The sequence below is a fragment of the Barbatula barbatula genome, assembly GCF_947034865.1.
Source record: "Barbatula barbatula genome assembly, chromosome: 8".
Lineage (NCBI taxonomy): Eukaryota > Metazoa > Chordata > Actinopteri > Cypriniformes > Nemacheilidae > Barbatula > Barbatula barbatula.
Window position 1 is genome coordinate 20,666,750 of NC_136771.1, and position 25,236 is coordinate 20,691,985.

The 25,236-nt window shown below is 39.7% G+C and overlaps 1 protein-coding gene across 1 annotated transcript in view; it reads right to left on the bottom strand.

The window, feature by feature from the left end:
* Positions 1-1,706: 1,706 nt before the first annotated feature.
* The window catches only part of pcdh7a (protocadherin 7a), a 29,680-nt gene continuing 6,150 nt past the window's right edge, over positions 1,707-25,236 (bottom strand). Inside the window, exons 3-4 of the mRNA XM_079461891.1 lie at positions 5,119-5,317; positions 1,707-4,684 (exon numbers count right to left, since the gene is read on the bottom strand). Of these exons, the coding sequence (XP_079318017.1) occupies positions 4,182-4,684; positions 5,119-5,317 (702 nt within the window). The 3' untranslated portion in view covers positions 1,707-4,181. The remainder of the gene's footprint in view (positions 4,685-5,118; positions 5,318-25,236) is intronic.

Genomic DNA, 25,236 nt, shown 5'->3' on the forward strand with positions numbered 1-25,236 from the left:
TGGTATATTTTTTCTTTTTTTGGGACATCCATGATGGCTTACAACACTGGCAATAAAAGGGACACAACATTTTGAAAGAAATCATGATTTGTTGAAATGTAAGTGAGTTGTTTCCACATCCAGAATAGCACATCCGTATTCCACTGGGAAGAAAAAAACTTAAAAATTAAGAGCTCCCCAAGCAGTGTTTCAAAGAACCCTGCCTCATTGAAATTGCCATCAGGCGGAGTCCCTAGACTTTCAATCTGGCACATTTTTAGATATTCTATTACATCATTCAGGATCTTCATTAGTCAGTAGAAGCATTTTTAGCGTAGACGCAGCTGCTTCAAACAGGAACAAGTCGGATCACACAGTTCAGAAGATCTATTAAATTCAACTCAACTGCTAAAGAACAGATACATATTATCTAAATTTGATCATTCTGTCACTTTTAAAGACATTTGTACACGGGAAGCAGCCTCTCTACAGTAGGCACCGTTAGTAACAGAACTAAGGTTAAATAAGCTTTTTTTAGTTTCAATTACAGCCTTTATATTTTCTAGAGTAACATATAGATATAATAAGATGTACTCATTTGACTTGAAGATCATTTAAAGATTAGAAGACACATTCTATAAGGTAAAAACATAATGTCCACTTTTGTGCTCATATGAGTTCCAGCTGCATTAAAGGGATAGTTCACCCCCAAAAAAGATTTTCTTCATCATTTACTTACCCTCATGTCATTTCAAACCAGTATGACTTTCTTTCTTCTGCAGAACTCAAAACATATTATCTTGTGCATGGTTCAAAAAGTCACTAATCCAAGATCAAACAAAGTCTTAACCACAGCACTTGCAAGGCCGAGTCTAATGTGATTTACCCAAGTACAGCCTGGATCAATATCCTTTAGGCTAAGGACTCTAAACGTTCACTAGCAATCAGATTTTAAGTCTAAGGATTTATTAGTGGTATTTTTAGTTATATTTAGGAGCAGGGAGACTGCTAGACTTCATGGGGCCTGGGAATAAGGATAAAGCACCAACCCCCATTGACCCAGCAAACATAATCTTATAGTAATTCAGACTATTTTACAATCTCATCTGTTCTTGCCAGTGAAGCATGGTTGACCCCTGCAGGACCATTTTATACCTTTTCAGTCATGCTGTTTGTGCAATTTTGCTTCTGCTGAAATATTTTGTTAAAGAACACGTTCTGTTGTAATTTCTGACAACTCATGTAAAGTGGGTGCGATTTTTCTTCCTTACCAGCAGGGAGCAGAATCGTCACAAGAGACAGCATATCCAATGTATGGACAAAAGAATTGGGACCAAATACCATCATCATTTACTCACCCTCGGGTTGATCCAAATCTGTATACATTTCTGTGTTCTGATAAACCAATGCCCACCATTGACTACCATTGCAGGAAAAAATACAACGGTAGTCAAAAGTGCCCCAGAACTATTTGCTTGCCATCATTCTTCAAAATATCTTCTTTTGTGTTCAATAGTACATTTACAAATAAATTACTCCTACTATGGTAGTCAATGGTGGCCAAGAACTGTTTTTCCAAACATCTTTGTCTTCATCAGAATAAAGACATGTATACAGATTTGACACAACTTAAGTGAGTAAATTATGACTTTTTTTGGGGGGGGGGGGAATTGTTCCTTTAAATTTATGAGTAAGACAGTAAATAAAATATCTGTGCACGCAGAACACAGTTTTAAGGTGTTTTAATGTCAAAATCAAACATTTACATGTCACATACCAAATCTGCCAAACCATTCCAAACCCCTTTTTAATTTGCTATTTGTCATAACAAATGCAATAAACTCATTGATTCCATAAGAGGAAGCTTCAAAAACTCCTCTTTCACATAGCATAAAAACAGAGAAATAAAAAAACATTTTCCTCACAGGTGCAGGATTAAAGACCGTCAACATGCCTTTCAGGTTAAAGTTCAATGGTCGTTTCTCTACAGGGTAGCAGTAAAATGGCTGATGTCGGGCGAGTACATGAGTTCAGTGTTTATCTCATAAAAAAGTTCGAGTGAATGTTATGCTTTACACACAATGGTATTTCGACCCCCCCCACCCCCTATTCTGCAGTAAGCGAGCTGAACTGTTAGGTAAACGTGCAGTAAAAAAAGAAGACACACCATCTCATATACATAGTCCGTTATGAATCACATAAAGCCCTACTGTACACTACTTACAGACTGCTGTATAACAGCATATTTAGCCTATAAACCTGGCAAAGGAAACACACAATATTTCTTCTCTCTCGAGTGAGTCCTCTCGATCCAAACCCTGTTCGACGGAGTGTAAGCCAGTTCTGAAATTTCCTTTCATCCAGGCACTGAACTGCAGGTTCTGGGCTAGTCTTTTTTTTCCAAGGTAAGTTTGTGCACCAGTGGTTCCAGAAACACCGGAAAACCTGGACGGATTTTGGCATAGATGGATCGGAGTCCACATCCAAGGCTGTTTCAGTGAAGTGAAGAGATGAGTCTGCGATTCTCACCACATGGGAAACCAGAAAGCACGCACACTTCAGACAGCGTCGAGACATACGGTGTTGTCTGCTAAAAGGGGAGGGCTAAGAAAACAGGCTCTCAAACTATGGCCTTGTGAGAGGACGAATCGATCGGAGACAGAGCGCAGACTAAAGCTCAGAGTGTTGATAATGGTCCAAAGACAAACGCTTAATCTCGAATTTCCTGAGAGTTGTTGAAATACATGTCAATTCGTTGTCATCAATCGGATTGTACTTACAATGCAAAACAAGAGCTAAAAAAAGCCATTCATAAACTCGTCGTTAGACGGCTTTCAAATGCCGTCCAGATCACGGCTGCCATATTCAAGTTTGTAAAAAAACATATATTTAGTGTCTGACTGGGTTTTGAAAACTACGTTGTTGTGTCATTTGCGGGACGTTTCCTTCTAAATTAAAGGCTGCTCTTCTCCGTCGATTCATGAAAGATTTGTTTGCACGCTGACCTCGCTTTAACATTCGCACACGCACTCACGCACCTCTCCTAGAGGCAACAAAAAACGGATCCTTATTTAACAAAATAAGCGTTAGCTTATCGACATGCAGTGTAGCCTTTAAAGAAATTTGGTTTACAAGTATGAGTATACTATGAGCTCTACTTAAAAAGGGATGAGATACCGTATAGTCCTTGATTATAGTATAGTATAGATGTGTCTAAACGTTTTTTTAATGCCCGTGTATGCACGTTACACAGATGATTAGTTATTCAAATACACTTCAATGTCTTATATACTAGTCGAAGATTAAGCAGGCAGAAATGCTACAGCTACTTTCCAAAAAAAGATTCCTTAAAAATAATACATACACACACCTGTACACACACACTTGCGCTAAAATGGATACGGACAGAAAACTGATTCTCAGCATCGGATGTGTATGCTATGTGTGTGTTTGTGCTGTGTACAGAGTATTTAGAATCTGAGATTTTAACACTGAGGTTCGATGAGGTGGTCATTTAACAGTCATTGTGATAATCATCCATTGCAGAAGCGAAATGCCAATGACTTCCAGTTGAACGTTTTGAAGCGCTGATGAATGCTGCATTCTATTCCCATATTTGTACTAAAATGGCAAACAAAATACAAATTAACTTTTTCCTCTAAAAGTCTCTAATTTATGACATCTGTTTGATATTCTGACTGTACTGGCACAGCATCAGGAAACCAGTTAGAATGAAATATTTAGGCATCACCATGAGTTTTTAGAATTTCCTTCATCCTGATGCTACATGGGTAATGTCCGCGATGTACCACAATCGATATTAGCGTCCCTTAAAGACATCTTCACCCACTAGTCCATATTCGGGTCTGTGACCGAATCGGGTCCTTATGTGAACTAATAAAATGAGTTTAGAACTCAGAGCATTAGCTGTCAATTCCAACAGCGCCCCCTGCATGAGGACTAACATGCAAGCCTTCGCCATGTGCAAAGTCCATCAAAGCATATGAAAGAATGCAAGATGATTCGCTTTTTCTCCTCAACCTGGATTTCTATTCTTTTTTTGCATCCAGAGAAATTAAAGTGAGATGAATTTTTGGCAAGGAGAAGAGACCTGTTCTGAACAGGTGTGCGCTAGTCTCAATGAACCTCCTGCTCCGTTGCAGCGAAGATGTCGCTCGAGGGTCCGTACCCCTAGCTGCGGCTCACAGGTACACTTCCCTGCGAGACAGAGCGAGACAAGAGGTGGTCTTATAGTCGCCCCCCGTCCTCGTAAGTGGTATGACCTCGGGGGAGTGTGAGCCTTCTTCCTCCGGACGACGACCAAAGCCGGCGCTGCTGAACGTGTCGTAGGACGCTGAGGTCATTTTACGGTTTAGAAGGTTGCGGTTGTGGTCGCCCATGTTCCTGTTGCGGTCCCGGCGGCCGAGCGTTCCGAGTGGATCTCCGTTCGTGAGCGAATCTCGGACCTCCTCGCTTCCTCCGCTGCTTTTGTCCGTGCCTTCGTCTCTGTCATCCTCGCGGTCACTGTCGTCCTCCGTGTTGTTATTGTTGTCACCGGGCGAGGCGAATGTGGAGAGCTGGGGGGGTTCGATGCGTCTGAGTGGTGATGGCTGCACGGGCATCCAGCAGGTGTCGGAGTGACCGAATTCGTTACACTCTCGCGTGCACTTTCCTGTCAGAGCCACGTCGGGGAGCTGCCTGGGGTCTGAGATAAGGAGACAGTTTAAGCATATTCTCAACCTTCATTTTTTTATATATATTTATTTTTAATACGTATTTAAATATAAAATATGTATTTATAATTTCCTAAAAATATATTTTTGTATATTTCTAATTATATAATTATTGTATATATATTTATAATTATATAATTAATATAAAGATTATAAGATATATTATTAAAACTCATATAAAGTAGCATTAAAACGATTTTAGTTCTGGTGACAGCATAAAATTCTAACTTGCAATATGCATTTATAGAATACTACCATCTACACAGCAGTAACATGATTAAACTTAGTTAAAATTGAGTATTTTCTGCAAAATCCTGGAAATAACAAAAGATTCTGTTGAGTTAAATTGCATCACGGCTCCCCGGTGCCTTTATCTATCTTCCCGTCTCAACAAATAAACTTTTACCATTCTCCACATGCTCCTCTTCCCCCACGCTTCCTTCTGGTGTCGTCCTTTCATATCCGTCCTCAGGCAGAGGTAAAGATCCCAGTCTGGGACCCGAGGAGCTCTTGCTGCTGGGGGTCTCGGAGTCCTCCACCCCACTGTCATAGCAACCTTGATCTGGAGCTTGACTCACCACTGAGAATGTCACCCGTCTAAGCGGCTGTGAAAGAAACACAGAAGAACACAGGATTAAAAGATAACTTCTGTATTACATCAATGAGGATTATGTGGATAAACCCATTGATTTAATTTACTCCACAGCAATTTCACATTGATCGCTAAACGTTATAATACTCACTTTACATTACACACAGAAGTCCAATAAAGTATGTTGTCTTTCAAAAATGTGTCATTTTTTTCACATCCACAATATTTTATGGAAATATTTACCATATTTCCCTAATCTTAAAAAGAAAATGTGCTCAGACTGATAATTTACTGATGTCCGTACTCTATTAACAAAAGTTCAGGACAATAAACAGATGGTTCAATATATTTTTGGTAATAATATTATAATAAATACATTCTCCGAGTAAATATTTCAAGTTTTGACTGCAAATGTCACAGCCATATCGCTGGAATTGCCCTATGAATAATTTATAAACTGTACAATAATATATACAAATACAAAACAGTTTTCTTTTAGGGTTAGGGGTAGATTATAGTTTTAACATCTAGCTTTGAATAAAAAAAGTCACTGGAATGTCCACATTTAGATAAACATTTTATTTTTAGTATACACTACTAAGATATAATATATTGTGTGCTATAAAGCATCTTTAATAATACAAAAATCTAGATGGTGCATGTTTTCTACAATCTACATTTGTCAATCTAAAATGTTCATCTATTTTCCACCCCTCGTTGGGTCAAAAAGGAACGAACCCAGCCGTTGGGTTAAATTAACCCAGAAAATGGTTCATATTAGACCCATCGATGGGTTAAAATAACCCAGCATATCTACAGTTGTAACCACAGTTCTGATCTCACATTAAAAGTGTCATCCAAATTCATCCAGTTCATGTTGAACTCTAAAGACTAGTCAACCACTGAAGTCCTCCATCATCCATTCAGTATCTACTGGAGCGATGACTGACAGCTGTTAAAAGAACTGCCTTACGAGAAGCGCATTCATACGTTTCAAGGTCTGCTCCAATCGAGACAATGTGAACAGAGAGAGAGACAGAGAGACGGGTGTCTAAATGAACAGAGTAATTAACTGGTGGTTTCATTTTTCACTGGGGGGAAGTGAGGTCGTAACGGAGAGAAGAGAGGGTGATGAATCAGTCTTTATGGGAGTCCGGTGTCAAATCTAGCGTGTGACAAATGTACATTAATAGAACAAATCATCTGTTTCGTCTGCGAGCTGATGTCTGACATGGTTTGGAAACTTGAGAACTTGCTGACAGGTTTCAGGTGGAAATAACGACAGCATTCCCGCGCAGGGATGAAAGGCGAATTTCTTTTTGACTGTATGGCTTTAAATTATTCCGCAGTGCATCAGGAGATTTAATGTGTAATAATTGGATTGCACTATTTACACAAGGCAAAGCACAGTTATTCCTATGAGATCCTTAAATCTCTAATATTCTCTTTTTTACCTCCCTGCATTGTGCTCACTGTCTCTGGAGGCGCATAAAACGCGCACACACATGAGCCAGTCAGCTTTATGTTGAGCCAATCAATGCCGTGCCCTTGACCCTTGCAGTGAGTCTCAGTGGTACGCTGCTTTATTGACCCATAATTCCCCACCATCGTTTACTAACTCCCGTCCTCGCTCTTCTCGGAATTCCGGCCTTTAAATGAATAGAGGAGATCTCCTCGCATCTAACATGTACAGCCAGTGCCCGGATCGGCTCTCCTGGACTCTATGAGCATCAAAGGAGAAACATCTTAAGTATGTAGTTAGGATAGCAATATGAAGAGGCTCATTACCTCAAGCAGAATACAATTCCCATCGGTAAATCCATCTGTCACTTAGGCATTTGTTTAGTCTAATGCATATGTTTAATGTATGTAAAGGTATATAATACGGTATATATGTTTGTCAAAGTTGACATGTAAGTTTAGTTATACTTATAACGACTCGGAGTATCAATGCCAGATGTGAACATTTCATGTTATATTCGTGTTTTTGTCCACACCAGTCGCAATGGCGATACGCAATGAACAACATGGATTCTACATTAGTGATCAAATGAACCGCTTTTATGGCTCACGTGTTTTTGTTGCCAAAAGCATCATTTAGCTTTTAACTTAACTTAAATATCTCTGTTATATAACAAAAAAAGATATTTTAAAGAACATGGGAAACTAAACAGTTCTGGGGCGCCATTGACTCCCATCGTACATTTTTCCAACTATAGTAGTCGATTGTGACCCAGTACGTTCTTACATACAGTGGAATGATATGAAGCTGAACTTAAACTAGTCATTCCAACCAAATATTTGTGTGACATTCTCAAACTATAAGGAATGAAATCCCACAGGGTAAAAAGTAAAAAGGTACAAAAACTATGTGCATACCATATGGCCTCTATCTCTGAAAGCAAATCAAAGTTTACCTTCATTATAGTCAAACGAAACAACCGTGTTTGGGTCCCCGCTTGTGAGATATGTGCCCTGATGGTAAAAACCAAATTTGGACCTACTGCAATGAAAACTGTAAACGGTTGACTCATCGGAATCAAATGAGGGTGGGTCTACAGCCTCAATAACATGGGTGGCAATATAAGCCTGTTTGCTGCATCGTCTTATCGACACAGTGGAACCAATCAGATTACGGGGGATTTCGTGTTGAATTGCCAAGCAATGCCGGCTTATGTTTTCCACCCCAGACTGATTACCTCAACCCACATTCCCGCTAAGAGGTTCATTTGATTTATTTGATGAAGATTAAGTTCATATTTAAGAACAATATCAACCTCGCACGCATCAGTTAGTGGCGTCTGCGCTCGGCAGCCGAAAAGCACAGCTCGTGGAGGATGTTGCAGAAAATTCTAGAGCGCAATTTTATCCACGGAATTTTGCAGAACACACAAGTGCCTAAAGGATTTCGACAAATAACCCCCGAATTTAATTTCACCTACTCTTTCTCTCTTTTTTTGAGGATTCATGCAAAATTGCAGAGAACTGCTGCAGTGAGCTTCTCCAAATGAGCTTCACTGAATCAAGTCGAGTTGAAAAAACTAGCTTTGTTTGACTGAGAAACAATGTAATTAAACCTATTATGTGCTGTAATGAATTCTGAAGGCCGAAATATATTTAGATTGCGTTCGAGAAAATTAACGTTTGTTTGAGAGTTTGTTAAAGTTTACTTGACAAATATTGAGTCGTTGTCCTGACAAGTTGTTGTCCTTAGCTCTACTCATTAAACTTAGTTGTAGTGTGATTTTCACTGTCAGTATTTACTACCTACTGAGAAATGCTTTCAATTAAAGCCTGGCCCCGACCGTTGAAGGTCCCATCATGGGGAAAGAAAAATCTCTTTCTCAACTGCTAGATACCAATGGAGAGAGAAAGCAAAAATGATCCGGCGTCTTTTCTCCTGAGCTAAAGACTACAATAGTCACATGTATCTCTGCGTTTCAGAAGTGCACAGGTGGGTGGGAATGTGCTAGATTTACTCAATTTCATTTTGGAAAAATGTACAGTATGAGCGCAGGCCCGCGGGGGAGTGGGGACAATCGCGCTCCGGCATAGTTCAGGGCACGCTATTAAATGTAGGGCTCTCCAATTCTTCAGTTGGATCATCTGTTCAGACGTCTGTTATCTTATCAGAGATGCAGAACACCACACAGCAACTTTTAGGTATTGCACCAAGCTAAAGTCGGTCGTTATCATTACAAAGGGGTAAGACAAAGCGCCTAACAAGGTCTACACATGTTTATTCCAATGGTTTGTTTCCCCCCACAGGGGTTCCCAGTAGTACAGACGCTCATCCACACCCACTAACATGTAATTTGCATGGCTTTGAAAATGCTAATGAAAACGAAATAAAAGAAAATCAAACTTTACGTTTTTATTTGAATCCTGTCAGTATTATTGCATGAGCATTGATAAAAACCTTTGATCACATTTGCCTTTTCATTTTTATATTGGATAGGATTTTTCCTTTATGACGTATGCATGTGCGGCCACGTGAAACATGGATTCTGTCTTTCATCCTTTGCTTTTGATTAAAGTGTGAGGGAGAGAGAGAGACAGTTCAGAAACAGATGTGTTCGGACATCAATGTTCGGTGAGCGTTTTTTCTTGTGTCTGCGCAACACCGAATGAAGTCAAACACAAACTTTAGTTACTTTGGAGACAGAGGGAGTGCAAGAGCCTCCTGCTCGCTCTTTCTTGCACTTATCACAACCACGTCATTCACCACTCAAAAATCACATTAAATGTCCAAATAAATCTTTGGCGGGGCAAAATTAGCTTTACGCACTTGCATACCTCGCATTTGTGAGCATTTTGGTCGCAGTCTATGTAACCGGATCTACTCGCTGCAAGGGGGCCTCGAACCGGATCGGTCCGGCAAGGGTGTCGGGTGCTCAAACAAGGAGGCAAAGACCACGGCCTCTAGCGAATCACAATGCAAGAAAACATAAGTTTTGTCTTAACGTTTTTGTGATCTAACAATCTCAAGAGATGCTCTTAATTTATTTAAATGGACAGGTTACCCAAAAATGAAAAGTCTGTCTTCAAATACCTCAAGTTGTTACAATTCTGTATACATTTCTTTGTTCTGATGAACACGTCGAAATATTTGGAAAAATATTTTGTAACCAAACAGTTCTTGGCCTCCATTGACCATTAATTTTTTCAAATGTCTTTTTTCTTTTGAACACGAAAGAAGAAGGGCAAAGTTTATTTTTGGCTAAACTATATGTTATTTTATGTTATGTTACGTTATTCTGCACTTTCAATCATAAATGCCACATCTACACGTACTGTCACAATACAACAGCCGTTGTGACGTCTGCACGTCTGAGAGAGAAACCGAAGTCGCGCCAATTGCAGAGGTTAAGCTTTTGGCTTTGTGGTTGTTTATGTGTTTGTGCGAGAGAGTCTGGCTGAAGACACAGAGCGTTGGCTGTGCGAATGTGTGTGTGAAAAGCAGACTTTGGCTAAAGTCACAAAGGTTGGGCTTTTGGATGTTTGTGTGTGTGTGTGTGTGTGTGTGCGCCTGGGCTTTGGCTAGCTTCCAGTCGGTGTGCACCAGTAGCAGAAACAGAGTTGATAGAATATTAATGGGCTTTGACGGCAAACATTAAAAACCAACCCTTTAATCTGACACAAGCCATTTAACTTCTCTTTCCAGCATGACATCCAACTGTGTATCTGTATGTTTACTGATGTGACTGTCTGTTAAAACCAGGTGTGCATCGCTGCCTCTCAACCTTTGTGTGGGTGTGTGAATGTGTCTCTCGGACCACAATGCCGGTGTAGATGTGTATCTAACACATCACAAACACATCTTGTTTGTGTGTGTGTGTGTCGGCTTTCCGCAGTCATCAACATAATTAGAGAGAAACACTCTTACCTGACGGCTCAAAGGAAATTAATGAGGCCTGATTCATTAGTGCTTAGCCTTTCCTCTGCGTTCCATGACTCTGCATATTGAAAGGCCATGCCGCATACGATGAATAATTCAAGCCAGCTGATTTGGATATGGATCTATAGTGTGTTCCAACTAAGTACATTCAATTAGTGACAGCAGCACAGAAGGGCCCCTCAAGCCTTTAACATTAACTGAGGAATCCGTTTTATTCACGATCAGCATGCACAAACTGTCCTGGTAACTGTATGGACTCTGTCCTAGAAAATCACTCAAAAGGATTTGCAGCATTTTATGCATCGTTGTAATTCGATTCTGTTAAATTCTCATCTAGTTTGCGTTCAACTAATCCAATAAGAAAGAAAAATCGCAAAAGAAATCTATTTGATATCTCAAAGGTTTCTCCTATGATAATGATATGAAGTGGAGAGCAAACTGGGACTCAACACCTTGGATTCTTTTCTCAGATCTTTCTCCCAGGAACGGAATCTAGCAGCATCACACATTGTTAGAAACTGCGCTCGATATGCCAATCCAAAAGAAAGAAAAGTCACGAGATCTCTAAAAAATCAAAATCGTCTAAACATAAATGAGCTTAAAAAAAGAGCAAATGGTACCTTTTGCTGAAGTCTCTTGTGTTTCAGATTTGTCTGTAAATACTTTAATTAAATAATATACTTCAATTGAACAATATAATGTTTCTAACAATCCAAAGTATTTATTTCAGTTGATTTATTTATTATTCAGCTTTTATTTTTATAAAGTTGACTTAAAAAGGACCCTGAAATCTCTGTCTAAAACTGTTTGGATTCGCCTGCAACCAAATGTCAAAATGATTCAAGAAATCGATAGAACTCAAACATCAAATTTATCCAAGCCCGGATGATTTTACTTATACAATCTGTTATCTGTTACAGCCGACCCTTTAAGTGTATTCAAGTGTTTCTATAATTTACATACAGTTTTAGTAGAAACATTTGAGATTAAAGTGATACTTCAAAATTCGGTCATCATTTACTCACGTTCGAGTTGTTCCAAATGTGTATATTGCAAGATATCTGGAAGAATGCTTAGAAGCAAACATATTTTGTCCCCCATTGAATCCCATAGTTGGAAAAATTTCTTTTTATCATTTTTTTTTTCTGTTGAATACAAAAGAAGACATTTTGAAGAATGTAGGACAACAAACAATTCTGGGGCACTTTTGACTACCATTATGTTTTTCCTGCTATGGTAGTCAATGGGTGTTGAGATCTGTTTGGTTATAAGCATTATTCCAAATATGTTTCTCTGTGTTTGTAAGAACAAATAAATGTAGACACATTTGGAACAACTCGAGGTGAGTAAATGATGACAGAATTTTCATTTTTGGGTGAAGTATCCCTTTAAGTTTATACTTGAATGAAACAACTCCATCAAAAAAGTGGAAGAAAAAAAGAAAACCTCAGATCAAGACACATTTCGCTCTGGGAAGATATTAAAGTTAGCAATCAACAGAACATCAGGAGTCAGAAGAGTCTGAACATTTCTCAATGAAATCTTCAATGACCCGCTCATCTAGACCATATCCAATTGACTTTGAACTTTAAGAGAAGCATCTGAGAAAACATTGAAATTAAACAAAGTCTAAAAAATTCTGTCATTCATTTACAAGACACAGACGAACAAGTGGCATTAACATCATTGATATCAAACCTGCCGTAATGCCTCTTGGCGTATCGCATTTGAATATTCGCAAACGTGACTCGAGAGCAATTGCAGAGGGAAGATTTTCAGTGAATAATTTACATACATTTTCATATGTGCCTCACACAAAGTCACCGTATGACTTCAGATGACTTAGTTAGCGCACGAGTCATCTGTATATTCAACTACTTCAATGGTCCTTTTATGATTCTTGTTTGTGATTTTTGAAACTTGTCAGTCTCTTTCACGGTATGGAAAACAAGATTCTACCTGACATCATCATTTGTGTTCCACTTATGAAGAAACGTCATAAGGGCATAAAGAAATAAGGCTTTGGGTCTCCTGAGCGTTGAAAGTCCCTGGGCCCTTAAGTTTTCCTCTGGGATGGCAGTGCTTGGTTACAATGCAGAAAAAGTGCGTGAGACAAAATGCGAGTCCTTACGCACGCGAAGCTGAGAGAAGTTACGGATGTTAAATGTACACACACACAATGTGCTGTTGCTTATTTACTTCAGTTTAAGCATTAACACTTCGCCCGTCCTGTGGAAAACAATTTCACCTGCGTGAGTAGTTGCAGCAAACATTGACAGTTATTAATATGAGCAGGTGGCAAACTGACAAGCGTGAGTTTGTGGAGGACGACGATAGATGGACAGACCTGAATGCGCAAACGAAAACATTTACGATTTACAATTTCCTCTACGTCTCCTGCTCAATGACACGGGAAGGATAAGTGAAAGCGTGGTGGTGGGCTGGTGTTCCTGCGCTGGGATAAAGGTCACTGAGCGAGAGAGACAGAGAGATGAGTATGTGTTCTGCAATAGCGTGACTGATACTCACAGATTACCATCCTCCAACACATCTCACTTTGACTGCAGTATTTTACACACACACACACACACACACACACACACACACACACACACACACACGCACGCTCTCTCAGTCTCTCTCTCTTTTCTGCTTCCTTCCTTCTTCTCCTTATCCTTAACTCTCATCCTCCCCTTTCACCTGCACGATTCCCTTTGAACCTTTTTCGTTCATTCATCCAACCTTCAGCTCTCTCTATCATCTCTCGTGCCCGCTCTCTCTCTCCATCTCTCTGCTTCAGGTGATTTACAGAGCTGCTCAGCAGTATCGGAGTATCAGCACTGAGTCTGTGTGAGGAATAATAATCACCATGCGGTGAAAGAGGCACTGCGGAGAGAGAGAGAGAGAGAGAGGGCGAGAGACAGAGGAAGAGAGAGCGTCGTGAGTAGAGCGTAGAGCAAGCGGCGGTACCAAGCGGCTGCGCAAAAAGAGGCAAGCAAACACACGCAGATATACAGATGTGGATTACGGCGCATTAACTGCGGCAGTGGGGTCATCATCTAACTGCAACGCAGTCACAGATGGAGATATGCACCAGTGCCCCTTAGTGGCCAAAACACACACTGTTAAACTGTTACTGCAATGACATCAGACCATTTGACAGCCATTCACACTGCCTTTGCTGTTGGATTTTTATACTTTTTGAGAAGTATATTTCAGAACATGTTGACAGAATTTTCATTGGAAATGTCATGATTTTCTTTACTGAATTAATTTTCTTTACTAAAAAAGAGTGACTGAATAGTAACAGTGTCCTAAGTGCTAAGTGTACATGAAACCTTCTTCAGTTCTATTAAAAAAGATTTCCTTATTTCTCTTTCATGTAGTTACTTGTGAAGATTGTTGAAAAGATGCCAAATGTTCAGAGCTGTGCTCTACTCTTCGATCGTGGCGACTTTGAGAGAGCTGGATTTGGTTACCATGTATATAGTCTTATTCGTTGCCATGCTTTCATTTGTTATTTCGATTGATTTTAGTGACTCAATGTAGAAATAGTAATAGCAAGAAGAGTTTTCCTGACTTTTTGTGTGTTCAGAATTCACAATGATATGATGATGATGTAACTCATATTTATAAAGAAGGTTTCATTGGCTGCACACGCCTGGCCCGAACTTAACTGTCCGTCTGTGTTTGGCTATAATACTACAATTTATTTTATTTTAATATTAATTCTATGAAGATTTTATTTTATATTAATTCTATGACATTAAATTAAAACTACTCAACAGTTGTTTGTTCTTTTTGTAGAGGTCTGCAGAAATCTAAGTTTCGGCCACATAACGTCGGTTTATGTTGTTGCCGTTGAAACCGTCTATATGTAAGCAATAAGGTAGCAGAGACTGTGCTGTATTGTGAATAAGTCAACACTGTGATCTATTGACGTTAAAGCATCCAGGCACGCGTCGAGTGCCTTATTACTTTTATAAAACGGTTACCACATAATACAAATATTAAAGTTAAATCAACGCAAGCTCAAATCAGTGAAACTTGTCTATATACTCCATGTATATAGTGTAGTTTTTACAGTCTACTATCCAATACTGTAAAATGATGATATTGGGCTACTTGTACTGTCGTGGTATTGCGTTCTGTATTTTTCATGTGCTGACACTTCTCTGCAGTGGTAAATATGATTTTTTTTATTCAAAATTACAACTAAACCCAGTGTTAGAAATTCCGCACACTACATACAGCACGCAGGTACCTACTATGGATGCTCAGATGAATCAACACTTGCGAAACGGACCATATGCGCAACCCACACCAAACAAAAACTCATTTATAACGTTTAAAGCATTTGAAGGCTTTTAACACTGAAAACAAACACCGACATTCAGCTCTTCTTGATTCTTAGGCTTGGTTCGCTGTGGTAGTGAAAACATCACACTTACGTTACCAACATGCCTGATGCCTCATGAACCAGCACACTTGAGCGTGTGTTGGAGTTTGTTGGGGAAGCAACCTTCGAGTGAGTTTTCTTTATAATAACTTCTTTAACGAAGCCAGACATCTGACTTGTCTATGCAGCGCAGCTGTGACAAAGTCAAACACGTGCGAGCACTTAATTCCCAGAGGAACTGAAGAGCACATTCTGAAGCGGAGCTGTTTAACCAACCACACTTTGAGTTTGGGAAGGATTAAGCTCTTGAGTCGAGGGCAAACTAATCTATACGTGATTGGGCTTTGACTAAATAAAAGATAATGATTAGATGCATGACTGACAGATGTGTCTTTCCTTGCTCATTCCTTTCCTTCGGAACAATGCTCGGTTAATGAGTGGGTCCTGATGTTAGCGAGCAGCGAACGCGCGGAGGTGATATTTATGTTTTTTTCTTCCTCATCGTCTTCGACTTTCGCATAAAAGTCTCCATTGTGCTTGATGAAGTAAACAGGATGCTCCATTCTTCTCGTTACATGTGCGTAAGAATCTCGCATTTCTCCTTACATATGCATCGCGAGACCGAATGAATACCCGCTTGTGACGAAAAGCGACACCCACACACACTCCTATTGTCCATTTCATAGTGACCAGCGACTAAACAAGGCCGTCCTGTTACAGACGCAGCAAAAAAATAAAAACATTAAATAATGTAACCGAGGATGTCTTGCGATATGTGCGTACGCATGTTGAGCTGAATAAGAATGTCCCGTGCCAGGCAGATATGCTCGTGTGTACACAAGATGGCGTTTTAATCAGCGCTGCTACACAGTTTTGCGTGACTCGACACTGTTTCCTGTCAGAGACTTTTCATTGTGGTGACACAAGACTAAGAATGCACAATACAATAAATTCACATACCTCCACTCAGTTGCCCCAGACAGCTCACACACCCCGTGTCAGACATCAATTTGAATTTAATGTCTCATGGCACGCCGCGGTTACCGTGACAATAACCTCAGTGTGTTTATGCGTGTGACACAAAGGGGCGTTATTAAACGGAGCACACTGCCCTCTTTCAGTCACACAATCGCTCATCTCCGGGAAACCTTCATCATCGAAGTTCATCTCTTGACGTCCACTGTAAGAAAAGCCCCTTTTCTGAGACATAATTAACATCAGCTCTGTCTCATTCCATCTCCTGTTGTTTTTTGTCTCCGTCTCGATGTCGTGTTAGCCCATAAAATATTCACTCCAATAAATGTGAGCGCTAAATCACACTGCACTTTAATAAATACAATTTCAGAGGGATAACGACTCCCATAAACCATCATAAAGACACCTGAAGCTAGGCTCCACTTGTTAAAGACCGGGATGTTGTAAACATCAGTTTCACAAGTTCAAATGTCCGTATAATCCTTGACCACAAACAGGTTTGGTTTGCTTTGGGCTTGAGTCCTTGTTTAATCATAAAAGTGGATGTGAGGTGGATGGATGCTACAAGAACTGCAAAAGGATTGAAGAAACCAGCTGTGTGTGCATCCTTAGTGGTGTTATTAGCTGGATTAGGTGAACATGCTCCTCCTGAACATCCGTTCGAAACTCCATTAAGATGTCCCAGACACCTGCTTTACACTTTATATACAGTACGGGTATCATAACTAATTCAATTTTTTTGGACTGAAACAGTTTTAGTTTCGTGAAACATTTTTGAAACAAAGAGGATGTTTTCCATGTCATAATGTCATTCATTAATTCACTAACTAGATAACTAAATGATATATCTGAAGTTGGGTGTTGTCATTTTTTGCTTTTAGAGCAGGTTTTGTCCCGTAAGGTGTCTTAACTGCAGCCAGAGTTCTTATGGATTTAGACTGTCTCAGTTTTCTTCTTTCTGTCTCTTCATGTAATCCCTGACTGACTCACTGATGTTGAGATCAGATCTCTGTGTGGGCTAAACCGTCTGTTGGAGGACTCCTTGTTCTCACAAAAATCTAACATGATTCTACGTTGGCAAACAATGATTGGGAATCTACATTATCTACCGACACACAACAGCTATATCAGTAAATATCTCAAGACAAAACAAACATATCAATAATCTCAAATAATTGAGTTTTGTGAATAATCTATTGTTTCAAAAACCATAGTTTACTCATCCTCGTGCCATGTCTTCATTTCTTCAGCTGAAAACTACTGGTGTTATACTAATCCAATAATGTTGTTGGCTTTGTAATGCCGCTGAATAGTAACACAATTTTGAAGCTCTGCATATATCCATCATGAAAGTAATCCACACGTCTCCTGGGTTTTAGACTCCGGGAACAGCCAGGATTTGGATTATTATTATGCTTTAAAACATGAATGTTCCTAATGATTTAGCCATGTTAAAACTTTATTTTTTTAAGTAAGTATATTAAAACCTTTTAAGTATTTATTTACAGCCTGAGATTCCAGGAATCATTTCCAGGTTGAGGTGGGAAATTTCCTAAATCCGAAGTGTCTTGAAAGCAGCCGAACTTCATTTGTGTCCGGCTGAGGAAAGGATGACATGCACACAGGAATAAGGTTGAATAAAATATGACATCAATTTCCTTTTGGGATGAACTATTCCTTTAAGGCAGGACTACCTGTGTAAAATGAGTGGTGAAACACTTTTCCTGATACTGTGATGGTAGTTTTGGGCTATAAAGACAAACTTGGATGCTACTAAGACTTTAGTGTGCAGCACAGGACAGATAGTAGTCAAGGATAAGACACCGTTTACAGCAGTGCCTCTGGAAATAGACAACAAGGGGGGGAAATCAATCCGTTTAGCAACAATAAACAATACGTGGCCAAAGTGCAATCTCAGCCCACAACTCAGCACTAATAAAACTGTCTACTTGTGTCTGTGTGTGTGGGAGAGATACAGCCAGAGAGAGGGACATTTTCACGCTATTTCACGAAACATTTGCTTCACTTACGTGTACAGTATTTCAACACAAAAATGTCTTGGTCTTAATCACTAACCACCCACGATCCAGTTTATTCAGACGTTTAATGAGTATTTAAATTCCATCGCAAGTATTGACGTTGTCGTTCTTTTCATCATAGCTCAGTGCTACCCCGTCATATATTATTCTTGGTGAATACACCCCTAAGTGTTAAAAATTTGGTTATAAATGTAACTGGCGGATTATATAAAATGTATCTGTTTCAACATTAAGATTTCTTACGGTTACCTTATAGTCAAAATTTTTTATCATAATTTATTCACCCTCATGTCACTCCAAACAACTCTGGCCCCTATTGTCTTTCATGTATGGACACAAAATCACTGAGACAACACACAAAATATCTTCTTTTGTGTTCCACAGATTTTTTTTGGGGGGGTGCACTGTCCGTTTAAATATGCATATCATAAAACTTCATATCTAAGAATGATACATTTTTTTTAAAGCATGTCACAAATTATGAATTATGAAATTAACAAATTATGATTTTTATTTTTTCAAAGCAATTTGTTTTGGGGGGATACACTTTCCCTTTTAATATGCATATCATTAAAACTACATATCTAAAAATGTAAATTCAAATTATGAATTATGAAATTAACTAATTATGATTTTCTTTCAAGGCAAATTTCCAAAAAATTGGTTTCATTTAGCAACAAGCGGTGCAAAAAACTACAGTATACTGCAAAGTCTCAAGAGGAGGCGTCTGACCATTTCGTGTGACTGAAGCCGAAGCGTAAATGTGTTCGCATGTGCACGGGAGGAAGAGTTATCAGGCATATTGTCTGTTTCTTTCTGTTTTCAAGCGCCAACGTCTTTAAACTCATTTGTAGAGAGACGCCTGAAGAAGTGGTGCGTGAAACTTGAACTTCAAAAACAACCTATCCATCTCACGGCTTGCTGTTCGCCTAGCAAATCGCTCAATGTAAATTACAAAGAAAAGCAAGCTCTTACGGCCCACATAGTTGACAGTCTAACTTATGTTTGGCGGATCGTCCAACGCACACACACCACATCTCCCTCTCTTCACACTGCTGCGTTTCCAAAAAGTCCTTCTCAGGTCTGTCTACTTAGATGTATTGCCCCTTTTATCCAACCAATTAGGTTTCAGCATTTCATCTCCCAGGAAACGTGTTTGTGGCTTTAATTGGCCGTTTGATTTGCATCGCTTTGATTTAATTCTAACCGAGTGAAGAGTTTTATTTTCGCCCGGGCAGCTGTTGTTTCCCCCGGGTGCCGGTGCCACGTGCATGTGTGTGGTGTGGATGGGTGTTTATGGGTGTATGCATGTTTTATATAAGAGGGAAGAAAGTGTGTGCGCGATTCAATTTGGGAGGGTGTCGGGAGGTGGATTCGGGTGTTGCTTTGGTTTCTTTCGAGCATTTTTTTAATTCTTTGAAGAATTCTGGGTGATATTGTGAACACCGTTACACTTGGCCAGTGTGTGGAGAGCATCATGTCTTATCTCTGCATGCTTCCTGTCGACGTGTACAGGCAGGTGTGAGGGATCACACACACACAGGCCCTGGCTTGCCCACACACTCCGTTTCCACCAGTGGGATGAAATGAAGGGGGTGGAGGACTCTATAGCGGTGTATCCAAGGAGAAAGACAAGTGCTTCTTTTTCTACATCAAAGGGCTATTGCAACAGTACAGAGGTGAAAGATTTTATATATCAAGTGTGTCGCAAAAAAGCAAGTGGCCATAAAAGTTCAAATGAATACCAGATATATAAATAACAAAAAATATATTAAAGCATGTAGAGTGAGCAGGTCCACAGCTATGGGGTGAGAGAGTCTAAGGGCAGACAGGTGCAGGGGGTCCCACAACAATGCAGAAAGTATTGATGTGTGGGGCTCAAAGCAATACAGGGGTGGTCAGGAGGCCCGGCATTGTTAGCTAACAATGTGTCAAATCTGCACAAGAATCTCACAGTAGTATAGCTGACCACTGTCAAGTTTGTATTCACCGCTTCAAACAATTCTACATGAACAAGTTCTGTATAAATTCACTCCATCATCACGCAGTTCGCACGTGGACTGTGCATATTAGTAAATGTGAGTTATCTAAACCCAAGCCTATAATTGGCATAATTTACCAACTGTACATACATGAGCAAATCCCTCAGGGTGGTCGTGCACATGCGAAGGCAGCAACAGACTTTATAGAGCCAGGAATGATTTTGGTTCGCATGCCTACCGACGTGTTAAAAGAAGCACGAAGAACCTCATTCCCCTGCTTTCATCTTTTTTGCCTTTCTGAGATTTCTTTCAGCAACATCAAGATGAGCCAAAATATAATCCCTAATTACAGTCTTATGATCAAGTATGCAAGTCCAAACAGACTAAAATGCTAATTAAAGGAGGCCAATGAACACTGGGCTCTTTCTCTCTTTATGCATGCTGATATATATTGCATACGGAGTTACAATATGATCTCATTCGTTTTCGGAAGTATTTATAAAGAAAGTGAAGTTCTAGTGCATAGACATATTTTTATGTTTGGAATGAAACTCTTATGCTTAATAAATATATGTTTTGACATTATGCTACATAATCAGTGTGTACATCATAAAAAGACAAAAATAACAATTCTGTCTTCAATTATTCACCCTCGAGTTGTATTACAAATTACAATGGTAGTCAAAAGTGCCCCAGACCTGCTGGTTATCCTACATTCTTCAAAATGTCTTCTTTTTTCATCTTATGTTAGTCAATGGTGGCCAAGAATTGTTTTGTTATGAGCATTTTTCCAAATATCTTTCTCTGTGTGCATCACAAGAAAGAAATTCGTACAGATTTGTAACAACTTAAGGGTGAGTAAATGAAGACAGAATTTTTATTTTAGTCTTTAAGAGACTTTTAAATCCTAACGAAATCAATATTCAGGGTTTCTTTTTTAAATTTTAAGTACATCCATACTGTCCATCAATTATAATTAAATTTCACCATACAAAGACTGCCAACAACTTTGCTTTCATTAAAGAGCCCATCTGGATTGAATTTATTATTAAATATGGCATTAAATCAGCATCCTTACAACATTTATTAAAATCGTGTGTATGCATGTCAATATTTCCTGAGGAAAATCCCCAAATGAAGAAAATTCAAAGACATAATTGTGAATAAAAACTCTTTAAAAGTCTGATTGTTTGTTATTCATTGTTATAATTAAACACAAACCACAGGAATCCATTTTGCAATATCACAACAGAGTTTCACAGAGTTTCTTGTTGTTTTCTCAGTATCAGACATTTTGGGATGCAGTGTCAAGCTACTGTCATACTTTAAAAAAAAGGTCTCAAGACCCCTTCATTCGGTTCCTGTGCAACTGTGCACCATCTCACTACTTTTTAAAGATAAGAACACATCCACTGGGAATGCAAAGATATGCTATGCATTTAAATGGTATTTTATGCTTAAATTGCTTCAATGGTCCTACGGGAATTTACAGAGTCTAATACTTACGATGAGAGATCAAATACTATACATAAATATTATTGTAGATGGACGATAGATGGATAATATCTGATTATATTCTAAATATAAATCCTTGACCTCTCAATTTAAAAATAGCTTTCTCCGTCACTTATTTAATATTTATTTATACATGTTATATATTTATTTACTTCAGTCCTTCCTTTCATTCTGTACTCAGGGGTTTAACTATGCATCTCTCTCTCTCAACATCTGACAGGCAGTGACAGATGCAGCCTGGGGTGTTTGAATAAAAGATGAATACTCAGGCTGGTTCATGACACTGGGGTAACCCTGAACTGTAACAGTAGAACCGCAGCGGTACAGCGAGACCACAACAAAAGGATCACCCCATGAGAACCTCCAGCACTGGAGATCCAGGGAACCGGAAAGCCGGAGTTAATGCCGGCTCAAATATGAATACAATTCAGAGCGCTAACAAAAAGGGTGTGTTTATTAAATTGTCTGCAGTGGGTGTGTGTATGTATGTGTATTTAATTGTATGTGTGTGATTTTCGATGGAACTGATGCCCATCCTTTTGGATCCAGCCAACACAGGAATATCTCTACTAATATCCATCAAGCTTTTGGCCAGATGATATTTTGGCTGCTGAGCAATGGCGCATCATTGAAAGACAGGCAAAGTGAGAATCATTAAGCGTCCAGCTTTTCCATTAGCGTCTCTGTACAAAGATTTCCCAGTCCAGACGCACAAGAACAAATCTCTGAGTGTCACGGCCTAGATCTGGGCAGGAAACTGATGTAGGAAGACGGGAATGTTTTTGCTTCATGATCTCTGCCTAATGTGTGTGCGTGTGTGTTCTTGGTTCTGTTGCCGCTTGCCTGTGCGGGCAAGGAATACCCGGAATTCCTGTCGTGTCTTATTTTGAGGTTAAAACAGACAGTCGAGCAGGTCTCTGCCTCACAAAACAATGTCAGCCTTGAATCTCTGACTCTGATTTATGCGCTGTGACAAACAAAGAACCACCGTACACTAAAGGAAGAGATACGAATAAATGGTGTTTACAACGTTCTCTTGTTTTAAACAAACCCGTCAATCAATTACAGCTTAAGCATTATTTTCATACAATGAGCCCCAGTCATTTTCCTACTCACTGTTCGAAATGACAATACAGTCCAAAGAGAAAAATCGCATGAATGTGGGAGGTAAATTAAAGTTAATAATCCATAAGGCTGTACTATTAAAAACTGTTTAAGGCCTCTGCATGAACAACTTTTTCAATAAAAAAAATCCCAATCCGACTGCCTCGGCTTGTGACACTTGTAATACGACAAAAAAGATACTAAAGAAGTGTTCACAAGGCTATTGTACACGATTTACACATCTCTCCTCTTAATCATCGTCCGATTTCGCTAAAGGAATATCTTGAATCTTAAATAATGAGTTACCCTTCCACTAATGGCTGTTGTGCACAGATATGTGGCGTCACACGAGAATAGCTCCCATCTGGTCATAGCCATCACTAACCTAATGTGTCATCTATAAATTATTAAGCTCTCATTTTTCAGAACGTTACACTAGGCCACTGAAAAAGCATCATTTACGGAGTCTTGCGTTTCGCAGATGCCCGGTGCAACTTTGAAAAGCAAACGACACAACACAGGTTATTGACTGCAAGTGTACTTGAATTTGAACTAAATCGAGTCCCTGCAATAAAAATGTGATCAGAAAAGCAATGGGAGAACATAATGATGCAGAAACTGAGAGAATTAAAACTGAAATTATCTCTCTAAAAAGGGATCTTATATTGCTTTATGCAGTCTTGCTCTTAAATTAACATAGTTATTTCAAATCGCTATAGTCCTACAACGTTTGCCATTGAAAATTAATAAGGACTTCATTTAGTCTCCTAATAAACCATTTTTCCTTATAAGGAAGGACGTCCTCATCATGATAATGTGTCTTTCCCTCGGATTTGGCCAACTTCTGGAAACAATTTTGTCCCCAATAACACAGCTAGGTCAAACATACACATACACACGTGCAGCACAAAAAGTGCGTCTGCCACCATCATCCTCTATCCTTTATAACCATTGCAGTGCACGTCCCCATAAAAGCTTCCATAATGCTTTCCCAATGAAAATCAATACAGTCCTACAAAAGTGAGGCGGGCATTAGTAATCTCCCCTCATTTCTCTCACGCTCTCTCTCTGTTACTCAACGTGTCTCCCCCGTCTCCTGGTCGTTCAATCTATAGTCTCCTCCATTAATTTATAATATCTATCTCTGGAATTGGTTCTCATGAGTGTATGCGTGGACCCAAGTGCATGCGAGTGTCAAGTATATCGGCTATCCATCTGACCTGTTGCCTGATCCTAACTGTGTGTGTTGAGTTACACAGACTCACCTACTGCCCACCTGTCTGACCGCTAACCTTGACTTCAGGTGTGTGTGTGTGTGTGTGTGTGCGTTAATGCACTACTCTCACAACAAATGTGCACATTAACCAGCCTAGTATATTGATTGCCCTCTGTCTATTCAAATGATAGAAATGCGGGCTGCCATGGGGACGGGAAGCTGTGGGTCGATAGGTGTTGGCGTGAGTGGGCGGGGCTAAAAGAAAGTGCACTGCAGCAAAGAGGTAGTTCGGAGTTTTACTCTGAAACATGCTGAGTTGCGCATTTGTAGAGGACGCGCGATAGAGAGATGGCAAGACAGATATAGGTCAACGGGATTTCCATTTTCATCACTTTTTGATTCTGCAAGCGCTGTTTATGCGCACACACACAATTTGCTAATTTATACTGCAGAGGGGTATTGGCTTGCCATCACACTATACCATCCCATCATGCAACAACGAAGTCTGGCCGAGCTTAAGTTAGGCTGGGTCACAAAGCTCCCTGGTAGAGGAGTTAATTACAGTGTGATCAATAATTGATTAAACCGTCAGAAAGAGTCCAACAAACTCTCCAGTAAGTATTAACGCACTCACACCGGGGAGCGGGAACGTGCACGCAAAAGACCTCAAACACCAAATTCTCCGTTAAGGATTTTCATCTGACAGAGAAAAAAATGTCAGCAGATTAAGAGGATTGACTCGGTATTGGATTAACCCACCCGCTGCGGTCACAATCGCACTGGCGTGTATGGATTGATTAGGTCTTGAGAAACGCGCGTCGCCCTTACGGCTGTATCAGCTGTTTTTAGCCGCCGGTTAGAGACAGTAACAATCCAACTGTCAGTCAAGCCAAAGAGGCCAAAAACGACATGTCATTTAGAACTCAATATCTCCCGTGTAGACCTCTGCGGATTGGGTTTAGTCTCCAAATACCTGTCAGAAAATGTAATGCGCTCCCAGTGCTCAATTTCACCATGTCGGTCCATTACACGGGGCCACCCTTAGGTTGCCGCTAAGTCCAAAGCACCTGTCAAAGCTTGTGCAGCTAATCTTTTTTTTATTAACACGTCCAGGGAAATGCAAAGCAAGCAATTTAGGTATGCTGCATTAAATTGGATAAAACGTATAATGATGACAGATTGTGTCAAAAAGACACTGCGTGACTCAACCCCAACAGTTGAAAACCCAAAACAGGTAGACGTATATTTCACTCTATATTTAACACAACCAAACATGTGTCGGGAAAATGAAAGTGCGTCCAAAA